The 15773-nt window shown below is 40.2% G+C and overlaps 1 protein-coding gene and 1 non-coding gene across 11 annotated transcripts in view; both read left to right on the top strand.

Moving 5' to 3' along the window:
- The window catches only part of UTRN (utrophin), a 386042-nt gene that overhangs the window by 274153 nt on the left and 96116 nt on the right, over positions 1-15773 (top strand). For all 10 annotated transcript variants that reach the window (XM_071549382.1, XM_071549384.1, XM_071549380.1 and 7 more), the window contains one exon: positions 13840-13969. In XM_071549382.1, coding sequence (XP_071405483.1) covers positions 13840-13969 — 130 coding nt within the window. The remainder of the gene's footprint in view (positions 1-13839; positions 13970-15773) is intronic.
- TRNASTOP-UCA (transfer RNA opal suppressor (anticodon UCA)) lies at positions 3839-3925 on the top strand. Its single transcript has one exon. It is a non-coding gene; the product is annotated as a tRNA-Sec (tRNA).

Raw genomic sequence — 15773 nt, 5'->3', positions numbered from 1 at the left:
ATCAACTTTGCTCTCAGATTGGATTCTTGAGAGGCATGTCCTTCAGGTCTGGTGGTGACAGACTTCTTGGTTGTCTGCAAATAATCATATTCTAATAGCAGATGGTTAGTTCACAATAAAGACAAAAATACATAGGTGGCAACTATTGATTGATTTTGCACCAGTATGATACTGGTCCTAGTTTTTAGCAGCCTCAGAGCTATGCTGAGACAGACATGCTACAAGCTGGAGCAGCTCAGAGCAAACTCAGAACACAGAGACTACCACAGAAAGCTGTGGGTTCGCTTTGCCAATCAGTCTCGGTGTATCAGGTGTTGAGGCTTCTCTAAAACTGGAAATGAGAAAATTGCAAACACAGACAGAATCTTTAAGCTTAAGATAGAGATTCCTTAAACTTAAATTGGTGCTTTAACATTCATCACAGTGGGAAAGAACTGAGTTTGTTCAGGCAGCTTGTAACACAGTGACACTATCACTCTTTTGCTCCCCCCTTTTCGGTCTTGGTGGCAGGGGTAGAGGGAAAATGCTGGAAATGCTCTCGGGGGTAGAGGAACTCGCCCCCCCTTTTCCTGCAATTAGAAATTTTGCACACTTGGGCAAGGCAGTTGAGATGATCAGGCTGCCTGCCTGCTTGCTGGGGAGTCCTGTATTCCAGGACAAGGTGTTTAAATTCTCTGCTTGCTCGCCGAAGCAGGTAGGGATTGTTAGCGACAGGGATAGAAAGGAAAGGGTCGCCCACGGCCCTCCCGCTGTCGGTCTGGGCAAGGTCTCAGCTGTAGGTATTGACCCTGGGTCTATGCTGGCCTCTGCTATTGCTGTAGCACTGGCTTTGAGCACAGCTTCTTTGGTCCTTTTTGTCGGGGCCATGCTGGCTCTTAAGGGAACGGTCCCGTCCCTGATGGCCCTTGGGCTGGCCTCTGTTGCTTTAGAAACCCAGGGGTCCGGAGCCGCTGCCGGTGTTGCCCCCGGCTCTGGGCCTGCCGTGCAGTGCCGCCCACCCAGCTCTTTGCCGGCTTCACTCGCTGCTCCAAGGGGAGCAACGCTGACAGGAGTTAGTTCTACGGTCCCGGGGGTGGAACTGCCCGGGATCGGGGGTCCTGGACAGTGTTCTAGTCCTTTTCTTCCCCAAAAGCTACTCATGCTTTGTTTACAAGGAGTTTCAATAGCAACATTCTCTGCTCTATCTCTAGTGAGGGAGCACAAGGAAAACTTTCCTTTCCTTGCTTTCCCAGGAGAAGGCAAAGATGAAGATGCCTTCCTCCCTCCGGGTCCACTTTGGCCCAGCTTTGCTCTTAACTCTTCATTATAAAGATGACACAAAGCCTCCTTTCCAACCGCAGACAAAAGGCAAACTAGCACTGATTTTTCTCTCTCCCCACCACGAACAAGGGAAGGGAAAGCAGGAAGGAGACCATGTCTCTCTGCTCCTGTGCCTTTTGCAATCTCGGTGTCAGAAGCGGCTCTCTCCACCCTGCCTCTCTGCACAGCACACACTGGCTGCCGGGCAGGGGCAGAGCTGGCCACGTCGCCTGTCCCTGCCTTTGCATGGTCACGAACGGCATCGGCAAGAGATGGAGGAAGGGACGGTGCTGGCTCCCCTTTCCCGCTTTTCCCTGCGGTCTCTGCTAAAGCCTCCTTCGCCCTCCTTTCTGCCACCGCAGCTGCTGAAGGGTCAGCAAAGCCAGTGCCTGCTCTGTTCTCAGCAGCAGGAGAGCCCAGCACGGAGGACCAACCCACGGCCGAGCGAGACTGATCCTGCTCTTGCTGCAGCTGACTCTCAGTTACAAGCACCTCCTTTCCACTGGTACGTTCAGGACCTTTTGCTGCTCTAGCTGTCCAAGGAAAAGCTGCGTTTGCCTGGCCAGCAAGCCCTGCTTGTTCATCTCCCGGTCCCGGGAATGTGTGTACTGCCTTCCCCGCACTCGCTCTATCTGCGTGCTTGGCTACCGCCCTTCTGCAGGCACTCTCACAGCTGCTGGCTCTGCCGATGTCCAAGGCCAACCCTGCTGTGCCTGGCCCCTCTCTGCTGGCTCTGCTCGCCACTCCAGGTGGAGCGATGCTGGCAGAGGTCAATTTCACGGCTCTGGTGGAACGTGCTCCTGGCTGTCCTGGGACAGCTATTATGCCAAGCTTTGCTTCTCCAGGGGGTTCTGCTTGCGCTGCATGTGCGCTTGTCTCAGCGTCCCCGGGAGCAGCCTCAGTGTATCCCCGCACCCGCGGGACAACCTCAGTGCATCCCTGTATCCGCCGGGACAGCCTCCTGGGGGGCTCTGGGGGTCCCGGCCCGTTTCCGGAGTTTTCTCCTTCCCAGGAGCTGCTGGGCTTCTGGTTACTCATTTGTTTACAGGGGGTCTCTATGGCAATTCTCCCTGCTCCCTCTCCGATAGGGGAACGCAGAGAAAACACCTTCCTCTTTGCCTCCTCAGGAGGTGGCAAAGGTACTTTCTTTCTCAAGGGAACGGAAACATTCCCTCTCTCTCCCTTTGGGAACACAGACCTTTCATGGTCTTTAAAAGAAAAGTAAGTTAGAAAGTTGAGATTATTGCTTTTGTTAATCTCCCAGGCTAAGACTAGCCTTGTATCCAAGCAGCTGTGCCACAGCCACGCTTGTCTTGGCTTCTCCCAGCCCAGCTCCCTGAGCTCAGAGACAGCCGCTCCATCCCAGAAACTCAGCTTTGCCTTAGCGTTTTCACCAGGCTGGCTCCAGCTTATCTTTGCTTTTCTTTCTTCACTACAGAGGTGCTGATACAAATTCTCTTTTTCAACAACAGACAAGATGCAAACCACTGCTTCATTAAAACACGAAACTGACTGCTCTCTCACGCAGCTATGAATGGGGGAAGGGAAGGCAGGAAGGAGATTGTTCTCTACAATCCTGGTGTTATCCACTGCTTTGGTCTCCCTGTTATTCTGTACCGGACAAGCTGGCTGCCGAGCAATGGCAGTGCCTGCCGCTCTTCCCTCGCTTGTCTCTGCCTCTGCATAGCTGGAAACGCCAGAGGTGGGGAAAGGGGGAAGGGAGGGTGCTGCCTCCCCCTGTACAGCTCGGGCCGACTGATGGGAAGACGGAAATGAGCCTGCTGCTTCCCGCCCCACGCTGCTCTCTGCAGTCTCTGCAACATTTCTTCTGGCCACCCTTTCCAGGGCTGCCTTATCAGTAACTATGCTTGCCAGAGCAACCTCGGGAAAGCCACCGGTGCCTCCCTGCTCTGTATATTTGATCTTTTCCCACTGTTTCTCTTTTCATAACACTTGCCTTCTCAAAGATGTTTCAGGGCTTGTTAGATGCTTCCATTTCTGCAAAACCAAAGCTAGAGGGGACTCCACTGGAGTCTCCTCTTCCATGGATTGCATACAACCCATGCTGACAAGTTACAGGCAAGGGAAAAAAACTTTTCAGCACCCAGATTTGAACTGCTGGCCTCAGGAATACCAAGCAAGCTCACTCCTCCAAGTGCTATGTTACCGCTTCAGGCTAAGACAGAGTGATGTAATCCCAGAGAGATATTCCTCTCCTTTCCAGCTGCATTCAGCTAACATGAAACCCCTGAGCACTCTGCTTTGCCCTTCCCGAAGCAACAAGGGACCAAACCGTCCCTCACCCAGGCAAAACACCCTTTTGCCCACCAGGCTGAGAAACTGACTGGCCAGATCAGCTATACCTCCCAGCCCAACGTATTCCCAGTTCCAGGGAAAAACTTTCCCTTAGTTTGCTAGCAAAAATACCCAAAGGAACTGCTCCTTTTATCTTATCCAGTTGTTAGGAGTTTCAAAGGTCACTGAAGGAACCCTCCAAAATGTGCCGGCAGTAGAGAATTCCCACAGGATGAAACTTCTTGCCCGGATGACCCTCAGTGGTCTGGGGTGCAGGCTTCAAACCTGTAGCTGTCTAGCGACAGAGTGGTTCAATTCCACCTTTCGGGCGCCAAACTGATGCCGTGAATGACCCTTCCCCCCAAAAACAGGACTTTGAGCCACGTTAGTGTAGGGTAAGATAAAAAGTAAAGGTCCTTTAATAACACAGGGCCTACAGCCCACAGGAATACAGGATGACATGCATGTGTCTTAGTTCTTCTTTCCATGGCTTTTATAATAAGATCCTTCCAATCATTGCTTTACACATTTCTCAGTCCAGCCCCAGTCCCACCCCTGGTCCAACCCCCTGGAATTGGGTCTGGGGTCGTCAGGACCCTCTGTCTTCATCAGCTCTTCTTCCTCAGGCACACAAAGGTCTCTTGGAGTTCATCCAATTCTGGCTTTTGGGTCACTCTGACCTATGTTTATGTTTCATTCTGTGGGCCTTCTGATATCCTTCAGCTCTTTACCTTGGAAAGGAGTCTAAACAAGATTAATTAACTAAAGGAATTTGAGCTCCCTGTTCTGGGACAGGGGTAGTGATAGAAAGGCATTAAACTTAAACTGTTAGAAATATTAACCCTCTAAAAATCTACAACTACTGTGTTCCTAAAATCTACAAAATGTGAAAATCAGAACAAAAACCCTTTCGGCATCAGTGATCACAATTCATTGGCAAGGATGCTGATGTACACTTGCACTAAGGAGGCTCATGTACAGAAAACCTACTTTGTGGGAGACATGGGCATCCTCACAAAGTGCATCCCATCTTTATGTATTGAATGAATACTCATAATGCTGCATATGGCAGAGTTGCTCTTGAGAGTCTAGACTTCGAACTGCAATTACTAAAAATCTTTCTCAAGACCTCTGCATTAATATGGTGAATATCATGTAATAGTGAGGTAATTTATGACACCAAACATGCTTGACTTGTCCCATTGACATTTTTTTTCAAGAAATGCAGAGAAAATTTTAATCACACAAAATGAGCTAAAGCTGACCTGAGTTTAACTATTCTTAACAAGAATAGAGGACCCAACTTGTTAATGTTGGCATCATCTTGCTTTGAACCAAGAATCTAATAACCTGTTAACACTGACAGTTCATCAGTGGTCAGCAATCATACAGACTAAAGCAAACTCAAGCCAGTCTGTTGCCATCAAGCAAAGACAGAGGAATGTATCTGTTTGAAGAGGTAGGTGGTAACTGTTGAGGGGTGCAGGGTAATAGGTAATGCTAATAGGATATTTGAGGGCTCTTGATAAATTAAATAATAACCCATTTAATGTGCAGCAGATGTTTTGTGTGTCTTGTGTAAGGCTGGAGGTATTGCATGTTTAGGATGCCTAAGAAGAATAATGCTTTTTTTTTTTGTTGTTCCTTATCTGTCCCCCTTTTTCTGTGAGTATTTTCTGATATGAAAAGCAGAAGTTATACCAGTTGTTATCCATAAAGAAAAGAGATGAATTAGACACTCTGACAGTGTTTCCACCATAACCTCATTTGTTGTTTTATGTACCTGAGTAGAAAAACTTATCCAAAGGTATACTGTTATATGCTATGCAGTGCACAGATACAGTTTGCAGCCAATTAGAGTTAGCATTGAGGACACAAATTTTCTTTGCCCCTTCAAAGGAGGTACAACTTTGATGAAGACTGTGGAAGAAATATAACTTCTGTTCTGCAGACAGCTCTACAAAACAGTTTCATCTGAAATGGAAGAATCCTCATTTTGATGATGTATTGCCTTGTCTTGAAGGTTGCTTTTCAGAGGGTCTAATCTCTTCATGTGCCTTCGAAATAGACCCACTGCAATACTTTACTTGGTGTTCTACAGTGGTGTTTTTCCTATGGGATTGTTTGGGGGGGGGTGGGGTGGTGGTGGTGGTGTTGGCAGACAATTTAAAATGGCATTGCATCTTTGCTGACTTCTAACTGTCAGTCCCCTGTGTCTGCACACCAGTTCTCATTATATTAGAATAAGGGTTCTGTTTTGTCACTATATGTCACAAAAGTAGTTGTCCTTTTTCTGGCAGGAGCTAGTAGCTGTGTTTGGTGGGATGGGCAGAATAAAAATGGAGCAGGTAGAGAAGATTAATTCTCTTCACACCTTCTGTTGGTCAGAGATGTATGAGAATGCCTGTGGTGATACTATTAGTTTACAGAACCTGACAGACTGTGGCTTCAAGAATTTGAATAGGTACTTCATGAAAATCTGTGATGTGTTTTTCCTAGAGTTGCATAGATAGTGGAGTTTATTCTAATTCCATATACTTTAAAGGATGGATAATTGTCTTAATAATCACTGACAATTCATTTTGTCAAAAGTATGTAGAAGTGTGACCAGTGGGTCAAAGGAGGTGATTTCTTGTTGGCGCCATTTAGGTACTGGAAGGCTTCTGTAAGGTCTCCTTGGAGCCTTCTCTTCTCCAGAATGAACAAACCAAATCTCTCAGCCTGTCTTCATAGGAATATTTTTTCCCAGGAAAAATACTAGCCTGCAGTTAACATGATAATTTTGCTTTTGGTCCTGGAAACATAGTCATGACTTTCCTCACTATTAAAAAAAATAAAATAAAAAAAAAGGTCGAGTCTTCAAGGTTGTTGACATCAAATAGCTGTCATGTTTCCATAGTAAAGTCTGGTGGGATTAATTTTCCTTCACCAAAAGCACACTGTAGTCCTTTTGATGTAAAACTGAATGTGTTTTTACTGGCAGTTTGGCATTTGAAAATTGGTTTCACTGCTAGCTGGGTGATTACTGCTGTTGTGTAAAAGTAAATACTTCTTTTCCATCACCGGAAAAGTGAAAAGCTGCAACAGCTTCCCTCTCTCTTCCTCTGTTAGACTCCACACTCTGAGTCAGACATTTTTGCTGTCTCTGGGGTACCATCTCTATGAATTCCTATATTAAATCCTGATTAGGTATGTGAAACAGGTATGTTTTTCTAAAAGCTCCTTTAAAAACATAACCTTTTTCCTGTGCATGATAATGCAAAACAAGCCCATTTTAATCTACTGCTTTTGTGTAGTTTTATTCAAGCCATAAAATTTAATGATTCTCATGCCCTTTTTTAGTTGTCATAACACAGTGGATTCAAAATGGAATATGCTCGCTTAGATTAGAAATTTGCTGGATGAGCAAAATAAGCATTCTATCAGTTTTTCTTCTATTTTGGTTATTTGATACTTTTGTAGTACTCATGGTACAGTGCAGTGTGATGTAAGGGTTGAATATAAAAGAATAACTTTGTTGAAGAAGGGAAAATTCCAGACCCAACAAGGCAAGTATGGTGGATATGCACTAAGTGGTATGTAACCCATCACAACAGGGTTCCACTGACCAGAATGGCCATAATTCTGTGGATTTCCGTCATTCATTAATTAGAGGATTTGTGTTAACACACTGAAATCTCTGTCTATTCGCATTACTTTTTTATGAAGAAAATAATTATATCTTTTCTAAAACCTTTTTGAAGGTAATGCCTTTGGCATCGGCTCAAGGATACATGGTGTGGGGTTCTTTCCCCCCAGCATAGTTCCAAATCAGATTTAAAAAAAAATTATGAATAAATAAATAAAATTTTAAAATTAGAAAAGAAAAGCCTTTAGGATTTTCATGTCTTCTAGTACCTAAGACTATGCTCTGTTGAGCTTCCAAACTTCTCAGGGCTACAAAGTCTTGGTTATCGTTGACCTAGAAACACAAATAAAGTCTCATTTTAGTGGGCTAGGAAATAAAAAATCAAGTTACATAAGATTGTTGGTGCTGGAAGATGAATTAATGAACATCATTATGCCTCATTTTTTGTAACCTTTGCTCAATTAAGCAGTGTCTCACTTCAACCCTAGTTGATTTTACATCCTGTAGCATCTCTAGGGAATGCAGGACTTGCAGCAGTTCTTTCTTTGAAAAAGACTAAACATGTTCTTTCTTGGCAAATTGTTAACCGTGTGAAAAAAATTAGTTTAATTTTTATGAAATAATGTATCTCTATACTCTTTATTCAAGAATAGCTTTGTAATGTCTTTTTTGATGCAATGTGTGTGACAATTAAGCTTACTTTTGCCTTCGTACTGTAGTATTGATTTCTTTTCCCGTGCACAACAGAGGTCTTTCAAAGTCGCTGTGAGGTTATTGTGAGAATTTTCCAAACAGGCTTCAAAACATCTTTTTCTGATTTAAAATGCTGTTAGAGAGAAATGAAGAAAATAGCCCTACTGGTTTTGAACTACTGTAACAAGTTCAGAAGGAAGTCAGTTACCCTTTTTTAATTAAAGTGTGCTACAGAAATAAAGAGATGCAATTTGAGATTGTCAGTTTATTGGTTTTTAGAATGTTAGTAGCAGCTTCATGTTTTGTGACTGTAAGCCTGAAGAGCAGATGATAGAGCATACTTTCCTTCCTCTGTCCCTTTGGCTCTACTACCACAAGGTACCTGGTTGAGAGATAGTTAGAGATGCGTATTTTATATAATGAATTTCTATTAATGCATATGCGGACGTGGGTGGTATTTTCGGTGAGTAGCCGTGAGCACATACACTCATCCAGAGACCAGAGTGGGAGGGAAATTATCGAGGGACAAGTAAGTCTTAGTGAAGAACTACACCTATTTCTGGCTTGAGGCATCTGTTTTGATAAATCAAGGGGAAAGTCTTAAGTAAGCTAACATTTATTTGCCTCTAGCAAAAGATCACCAGCATGCATTGTCCAATTCTCTTTTGCCCACATCTGTGCCTGTCAGTTTGCCATTCAGGCAAAAAAGAGGAATATGCTATAGATGAGAATTCCAGGTCTACACTCATGTTGAACCCTTGTAGTTGCCACTGTGTTCGCGCACTCTGTATTGCCACTACAGCAAGAGGGACAGCAAGTGTTAAATGATAAACTGAGAAACGATTTAGAAAAATGCAGCCTTTGACACTTACTTCTCTTTGTTCCTCTTTGAAATGTCTGTTTAGGTTCTTCTATTATACTCAATATATACTTATTATTGAGGCAAGCAGCTTCCTCTTCCCCCCACCTCCAATATGTGCCTTTCTTTACCCGTTCTGGTGTTGGTCATTGTTTATTAGTAATTTATCAGAACATGTAGGATTTGGTCTCATCTTTGAAGTCCCATGTGCTGCATGTCTTTGTATCTCCAGGTGTTAATGGTTGTATATTAGGCACCACTCTTCTCCTTCATTATTTCTCTTGCCACACAGATTATGAATGGAGTAGTAAAAAGTAAATGCTTGGTGACCTGCACCATCTCAAATTAAATATTATTCTTTATTTGACTATCTTCTAAACATAAATGTATTATAAAGCTGACTTTTGTACAGAGAGGTGTCCAGAGACCAAACCACTGTTGAAATTTTATGTGTGCATGTTATATTAAATAGCGTCTGACGTAAAAGAACATCTTTTAAACATGCTGTGCTTGTTTTCTTTCTACTTCATTCTTTAGTGATGCAGACAGCTGGCAGAGACTGTCATAACCTTTATCTCTGTATGATCTTTATAAACAATTCCTCATTTCATTCTTTGAGTCTTCTCAATCATCCTACTTATTCTCCCTATCCTATTATATGCCACAAATTATTTTTTTTTCATTTCATTTTAGTGTGTAAAAGTAACAGGAGTTTTTCAAGCACCGGGTGCAGAATAAAGATAAGTAATTAAATGCTACAGGAGCTGCTGATTGGCACGTAAGCCACAGTGTGCTAAACTGATATGAGTTACAATAAAGTGCATCTTTACTTCCTTGAAAGAGTGCATAATGAGACCTGATTTAAATATGTTCTGGTTTTAAGAAACATCCCATGTGTTTTCTTTGAAATTAGTGTTGCCTTCATCTGTTGGTACTATTGAGCTGATCTGCTCCTTGAATTATTCTGTACAAATCTGTACAATTGAAAAGAGAAAAAGGAGCTGTAAATTAGCAGTGCGTAATTTCGGAAGTTTGCTTACTATTCCCAAGAAAATAATTTTAAGGTGCAGCTGAGGGAAATAGGTGCTTACAGGATCCAAAAGACAGTGTAAAAATCATGAATTGTAGCTTTCTAATTTTTCAAGAGTGGAAAAGGCTTCAGCTACAAAATATTCTCAACAGGAATTTTGTAATGCTTTGGTTTAGGCAAATTCCTTTAAAACTTTCAACTTGTGAGAAGAGTTGGGTTTTATATTAGAAATCATGAGCATCTCTAATGAAGAGAGGACAAATTATCCATTATCAAGGTGTAACAGAACACATGGTATATAATTTCCACAATTAAAATGTTACTGAAAGAGGAACAAATCAAAATGGAGAGTAAATAATTAGCTCATGGTTGTAAATCGTGAAGCCAATGCTTATGTTCTGTTCCCTGAGAGGAGGATTGTTTTACTGCGGTCCTGGGTTACTCTGCCATAGTTGACTCGCTTGAAGAATGTCCCTCATACCTGCAAAATGGATGCTCCAATGATTATTGTTGCTCTATGTGATTATGCATGAGACATTTCAAGAATATAGTTTTGGGAGCCCTTGCCCATCTAGCAGTGAAAGAATTCTTTCAGGTTTTAAAGGAGGACTTTCTAAATTATTCTTGGCTAATATTGTTTAAGGTCAGCTCTGAAAACAGTTAGTGCTGACACTGCATCAGCACACTCAATTTTAGGTTTCTAGAGGGTTTTCCCCTTCTTCTGTAAAAATCAAAAATGTCTGAATGGTTTCTCCAGGACTCTTTAAAAATCCATGTCCTGATTTATCTAGGAAATAAGAATGAATTTACAAATGCAGCAAAACTGCGTGAAGCACAGACATTGGATTTAATAATCTGTCAACTGTCAGATTACTGAAGGGTGTGAAACTTTCATTTTAAACCATTACCTAAAGTATAATTTTACAATTTTCAATTGTTATATGGAATACAGTAGTATGAACTATTGCTAAAGTTTCATACAGACCCTTTTTGTATGACCAATATGGCTTTAAAAATATTACTATACTTTTATTAATAATAACATAGGGAAAATAAAAGTGTTATCTCTGTGGTCAGTGTTCACTTTTTCATTTTGCCTTTATATCTGCATGCCCAACAGGACTCAAAAAATATTTGCATCCATGTGTTTACCTTATCAGTGGACTGTTTCAGTGACAAGTTCTGAGATACCTCTCGAGTCTTTTCCCATACTTTCACTTATTTAATCTGTACCTGAACTCTAGTATCAGTCTTTCTCCTATTTTTTTCCCTGAAAAGTTAGCTAGATTCAGGGGAGGAATTCTCGCTCTACCAAAACCTGCGTGATGCTCAAAGCTGTCCAAATGTTTTAATTATTTTAGTTCTTAATGACAAAGGGGGAATGAAGTAATACCCTTCTGTTCTGCAAGGCATACATCCATTCGGAGTAGCCATTGGGGTGATGTCTTTTGCAAAACTAAATAAAACACCTAAATACAGGATGGCACTTCTTGTTATATAAAAATCTTTGATACAATAATCAAATTCAGTATTGCAGTGTTTTTTTGTTCCTTGCTGGGCTTCTTATGTCTTTCTTTTACTCTGTAGTGTCCTTGTAGATGTAATTTTTCTAATGAAATCTTTATTTTGGCCATTCAAGACAGATGATATTTGAGCTCAAAATTAGATTTCTAAGTGAGTTGCTTTTTTGTTCTGTTGCAGAGAAGTTTGCCTGGAAGGAAAGAGAATATTATTGATATATTTGGTTATTCTTCCATTGTGTACTCTCATTGCTGTTCTTGTTTACTGGCAGAGAGAGAGTGGCAGGGAAATACATTAAGTATTGCTAAGAATCAAGGAGTAAAGTTTTGCAAGTCTGAGTATCTGTTACATTTGTGGCACTATAAAAAATATATAAACCATAATCCAACAAGTCTGTGGTGTGCTCAAGGTACTCTTCTTTGCTACTAAATCATTTTAGCATTGCTATTTCATTGCATGGTTTCTTTCATGTTAAGAAAGTTCTTTCAAGAATAGTAATAATGATGGCCATGGATGGCTTATAGTTGATGAGCTCTGTGGGCCAAAGTCTTAAAATATTTGTGTTTTCAACCTCAATTTGAACAGCTTCAGTGGCAAGGGTGGTGGAGGATTAAATCTAAGGTCTCTTAGGTCAAACTTGATTGAAGTTTTATTGAGGGTGATCAGGAGAAATAGATGAAACACTCTGAGAAGGTAAATAGGAGAGGCAGCAAAAGAGATCCATCTCTAAATTGTTTCTAAGTGCATGAAATTTCTTAGTAGGCTCAAAATCTGACCTAGCCTCCTTTTACTTGTATGCTTTGGAAATATTTGGAAAATTGCATGGAGGAGAGAAAAGTATTTCTAGAAATATTCCTACTTCACAGTGAAGTAATCTCCGCTCTGTTTCTGACATCTTTGAAATTCGAAGTTAAGATTGTATTTTACTGAGGCATCTACACAGGTTCACTTACTGTCTTCCTTCTTTACTGAAACAAATTCCTGCCTAGAGAATGTTTGTATGATTTTTAAAATATGGATGAATTTAAAGCATCTTATTCTAGTATGAGTAGTGTGAAATCAAAATATTGTTACACTCTGTGATGATCCGAAGGGATTTTTCAGAAATATTTTTACAGTACTTCAGTTTCTGTATTTATTTTTTTAAAAAATACAGAGGACATTTTTGTTTCTTATTACATGTACTATATACTGAATCCTGCAAAGAATATTATTGCTATATAAAAGCAAGTAGGGATAACACTACTCTGAAGAGTTTTTTGTGTAAGTACAATGGATAATTCTTATTAAAGGTTGGAATGTAAAATGCCGTTCCTAAATGTAATGGAAGTTAGTGTGTTTTCAATGATTTGTTTTTATTGGGGTGGGTGGGTTGGTTGATTGTTTGTTTGTTTGGTTATTTATTTATTGATTGATTGATTGGAGCAGAAGAATCAAAGTATTTGGGAAGATGAAGGGATAAAGTAGAAGAGAAGTGGGGGGGAAATAATATTTTGCCTCCTGCTAAGTTAAAGTCAAGGGGCAGGTGTTTTTTCTGATTATGGCATCAAGAGACTTCATAATGAAATTTATGATTGCATTTGTGAGACTTTTATGGCAGCTGTTTTTCACAATTTTCTGTACTAGAAACACTCATTTTCTTAAGTAACGTTCTCAACACTGACTAACTGCATTTCTTTATCTGGAGTAGGGTCTGAGCACACTCTGTCAGCAAAATAAGCTTTGATACTGCCATTAGAACTAACAAATATATTGGAAAAATTAAACGTAACATTTTCGTAATGTTTAAAATATTTTATTTTGTGTTTCTGTGGATAGAAAGTAATACAAATAGAACAGGAAAAGCAGTTTCCTTCTAAGTGGGACAGATTTATACTTAAAATATTGAATGGAAGAAAATGCATTATGAGAAACAGTACTGCTGACTACTTCTGAACTCTTTTTTAAAAAAAGTTTGTTACACTTAACCCTTTTAAAAAGTCATAAATGTTAGAGAGCAAAATATCCAGAAGTTCATTTCTATAAGCATAAAAAAAATCTTAAAGAAAAATTGATAATTTTCCTTCTGTATATAGGTCTCAATTGTTTTCTGCATAACAAGAATCAAAATGGTTTTGGCTAATTTGAAGAATGTTTTATTGGAGTGTACCATAATAATATTTTTGGTTGCATGTTTTCTAAATTTTAAAGATATTAGTAAGTAGGAGACAGAAATCACGTTTCATTTTTTTATTTAATTTAATGTAGTATTTTCAGTTTCTGGGTTGTTGGTTTTTTTTTAACCTACCATCATCACCTTTCTTGTGTTCATTTCTTCAAGCCAATTTCATAAAAAATGCCCTCCCAGCCTTAAATTTTGCCAGTTTTGTTTTTTAAAATTTGCATTCTGTCTTGCAGTCTGAGTAACACATTGCCTATTACTCACTCACTAGACAGGTCTGGTCAGAGAAGTGAAAACAGAGAATTGTTCATAATGTCAAGTTAAAAATGCATTCTTCTTTCCCTTCCCAAAAGGCACTGAGGCGTGAACTGAAAGATAAAGAGCAAACCATTCTCAATGCTGTGGACCAGGCACGACTTTTCCTTGCTGACCAACCAATTGAGGGGCCTGAGGAACCAAGAAGGAGCTTGCATTCAAAAACAGGTCAGAAAAATATTCATGTCTAGGAATGGTTAAAGGGAGAGAAAAAGGACTTGCATGTCTCTAGTTCACAGTTTATATCCCAATTATTTGGTTAGACTTCAGAATTTTCCAAATCAGATCCTGCTTGCTTTTATTTCAGTAATTAGCCTCAAAGTGTTACTACTTTCCTTTTAAGTACTTACATTTTAATGGAAGAAGTAGAAACATCTCTATTACCTTTTCCAGTTTTTGATTTAAAACACTAGTGATCAGTTCTGTTCTTAACACAATTACTTATGCACCTTAAATGTAGTCAGAATAGTAATTCAAAGGTGCACATTCAAATGTACATATGTCTTTATTTCAAAGTTTTACTCCACAAATAGAAGTGTATTTTATGGTGTATCTCATTGAAGCAAAAGAAATCATCTTTAGAGAGGCAGTCTTTACAGAATCTTAAAGATTTGAGCATTAGATGAATTAATGCTAAGGAATAGAACCACAGCTATCCTAGGAACTGTATCTGCATGTTATTTGATGAGATATTGGTCTACATATCAGAGACCAAAAAGAAGGCAATAATTTTTCTTCACTTTGCATAACCACAAAATAGAAGATTATCTATGTAAGTCAGTCTGTCCTGGGTTGAGCTGGCAAAGTGCCAACTGTCCAGGACAGAGTGAAAAGGGTTCCTCCTCCCCCCAACAAGCCAAGGGAAAAAAGAAGAGGGAGAGAGGGAAAAAAAAACTTCCAAAGCCAGGTCTATGCTGAAACTAACTACATGTATTTATATAGAAAAGAGAAAATTAAGAGGAAACTACAATGTAACACACACTTACACAAGTCATGTATAACAAGAAATAACTTCCCACTTCCCAGTAAACACAAATTCTACCATTTTAACTACAAATCATTCTAGAGAAGTTGGGTCTTCAGAGACAGACTTAAGCAGAGAGAAAAGCTAAGAACAAACATTTTACTTCCCTCAGATAACATGATGTTAAGCCGGCGCTCTGGGCTTGGGCCTCCCCATCCCTCCTGGGACAGCAGAGTGTCTTGCTGGCACCACAGCTGTGAAGCAACTGCCCAAGCCACACCCACACACCAGCTCTTACCCCTTTTGAGATGATGCAATATGGTATGGAATACAATATTATTGGCCAGAAGAAGTCAGCTGTTAGCTAGCTCAGCCCAGCTCAAGTCAGCTGACAATTCCCAGGCCTAGCTGAACTTTAAAACCTAAATTTAGGCCCACCTGGCTAAACCCATAACACAGTCCTACAGTTAGGTTTCTGATATAAGCTACAGTGTTATAAAGTCTTTATGTTAGTTACATAAGAACTGTTCTTGGAAAATGTAGTAATCTGCTTCTGTCGAACTATCAGTTACTGTAGGATGTGAATAATTTACTGTTGTGTATAATTTACAAAATTACAGAATAGCTGCTTTTATCGAAAGTTAATTTTTTCTTTCTGTGCATCATATACTTCTCCATGGCAAGCTTCTTAAGTTTGTTCCTTGTAAACATACTTTGTGTTATTTCTGTGAAAATTTATAAACAGTTTCATATTCTCTGATTTAACTTTGTGATAAAGTTTGAATGGTTGGTGATTAAAGCCAATGAACCATTTATCCCTGTGATTAGTTCTGGTACCTTAGCTTCTGTAATGTATCTTATTACTTCCTTCTTGAACTCCTGGCTCCTGAAGACATTCAGTTTGTCTTTACTCTAAAACCCATTTGATATATGGCATCTCTAATGTTTTAGTTGGTCTAAATCAAAAGCATCCTTGCAGTTGAAAAATAGGGTTTGCTCACTGCATAT

The sequence above is a fragment of the Pithys albifrons genome, chromosome 2 (genome assembly GCF_047495875.1).
Source record: "Pithys albifrons albifrons isolate INPA30051 chromosome 2, PitAlb_v1, whole genome shotgun sequence".
Classification (NCBI taxonomy): Eukaryota; Metazoa; Chordata; class Aves; order Passeriformes; family Thamnophilidae; genus Pithys; species Pithys albifrons.
Note: the sequence above shows the minus strand (reverse complement) of the source record. Positions and strands in the feature narration are given on the sequence as shown.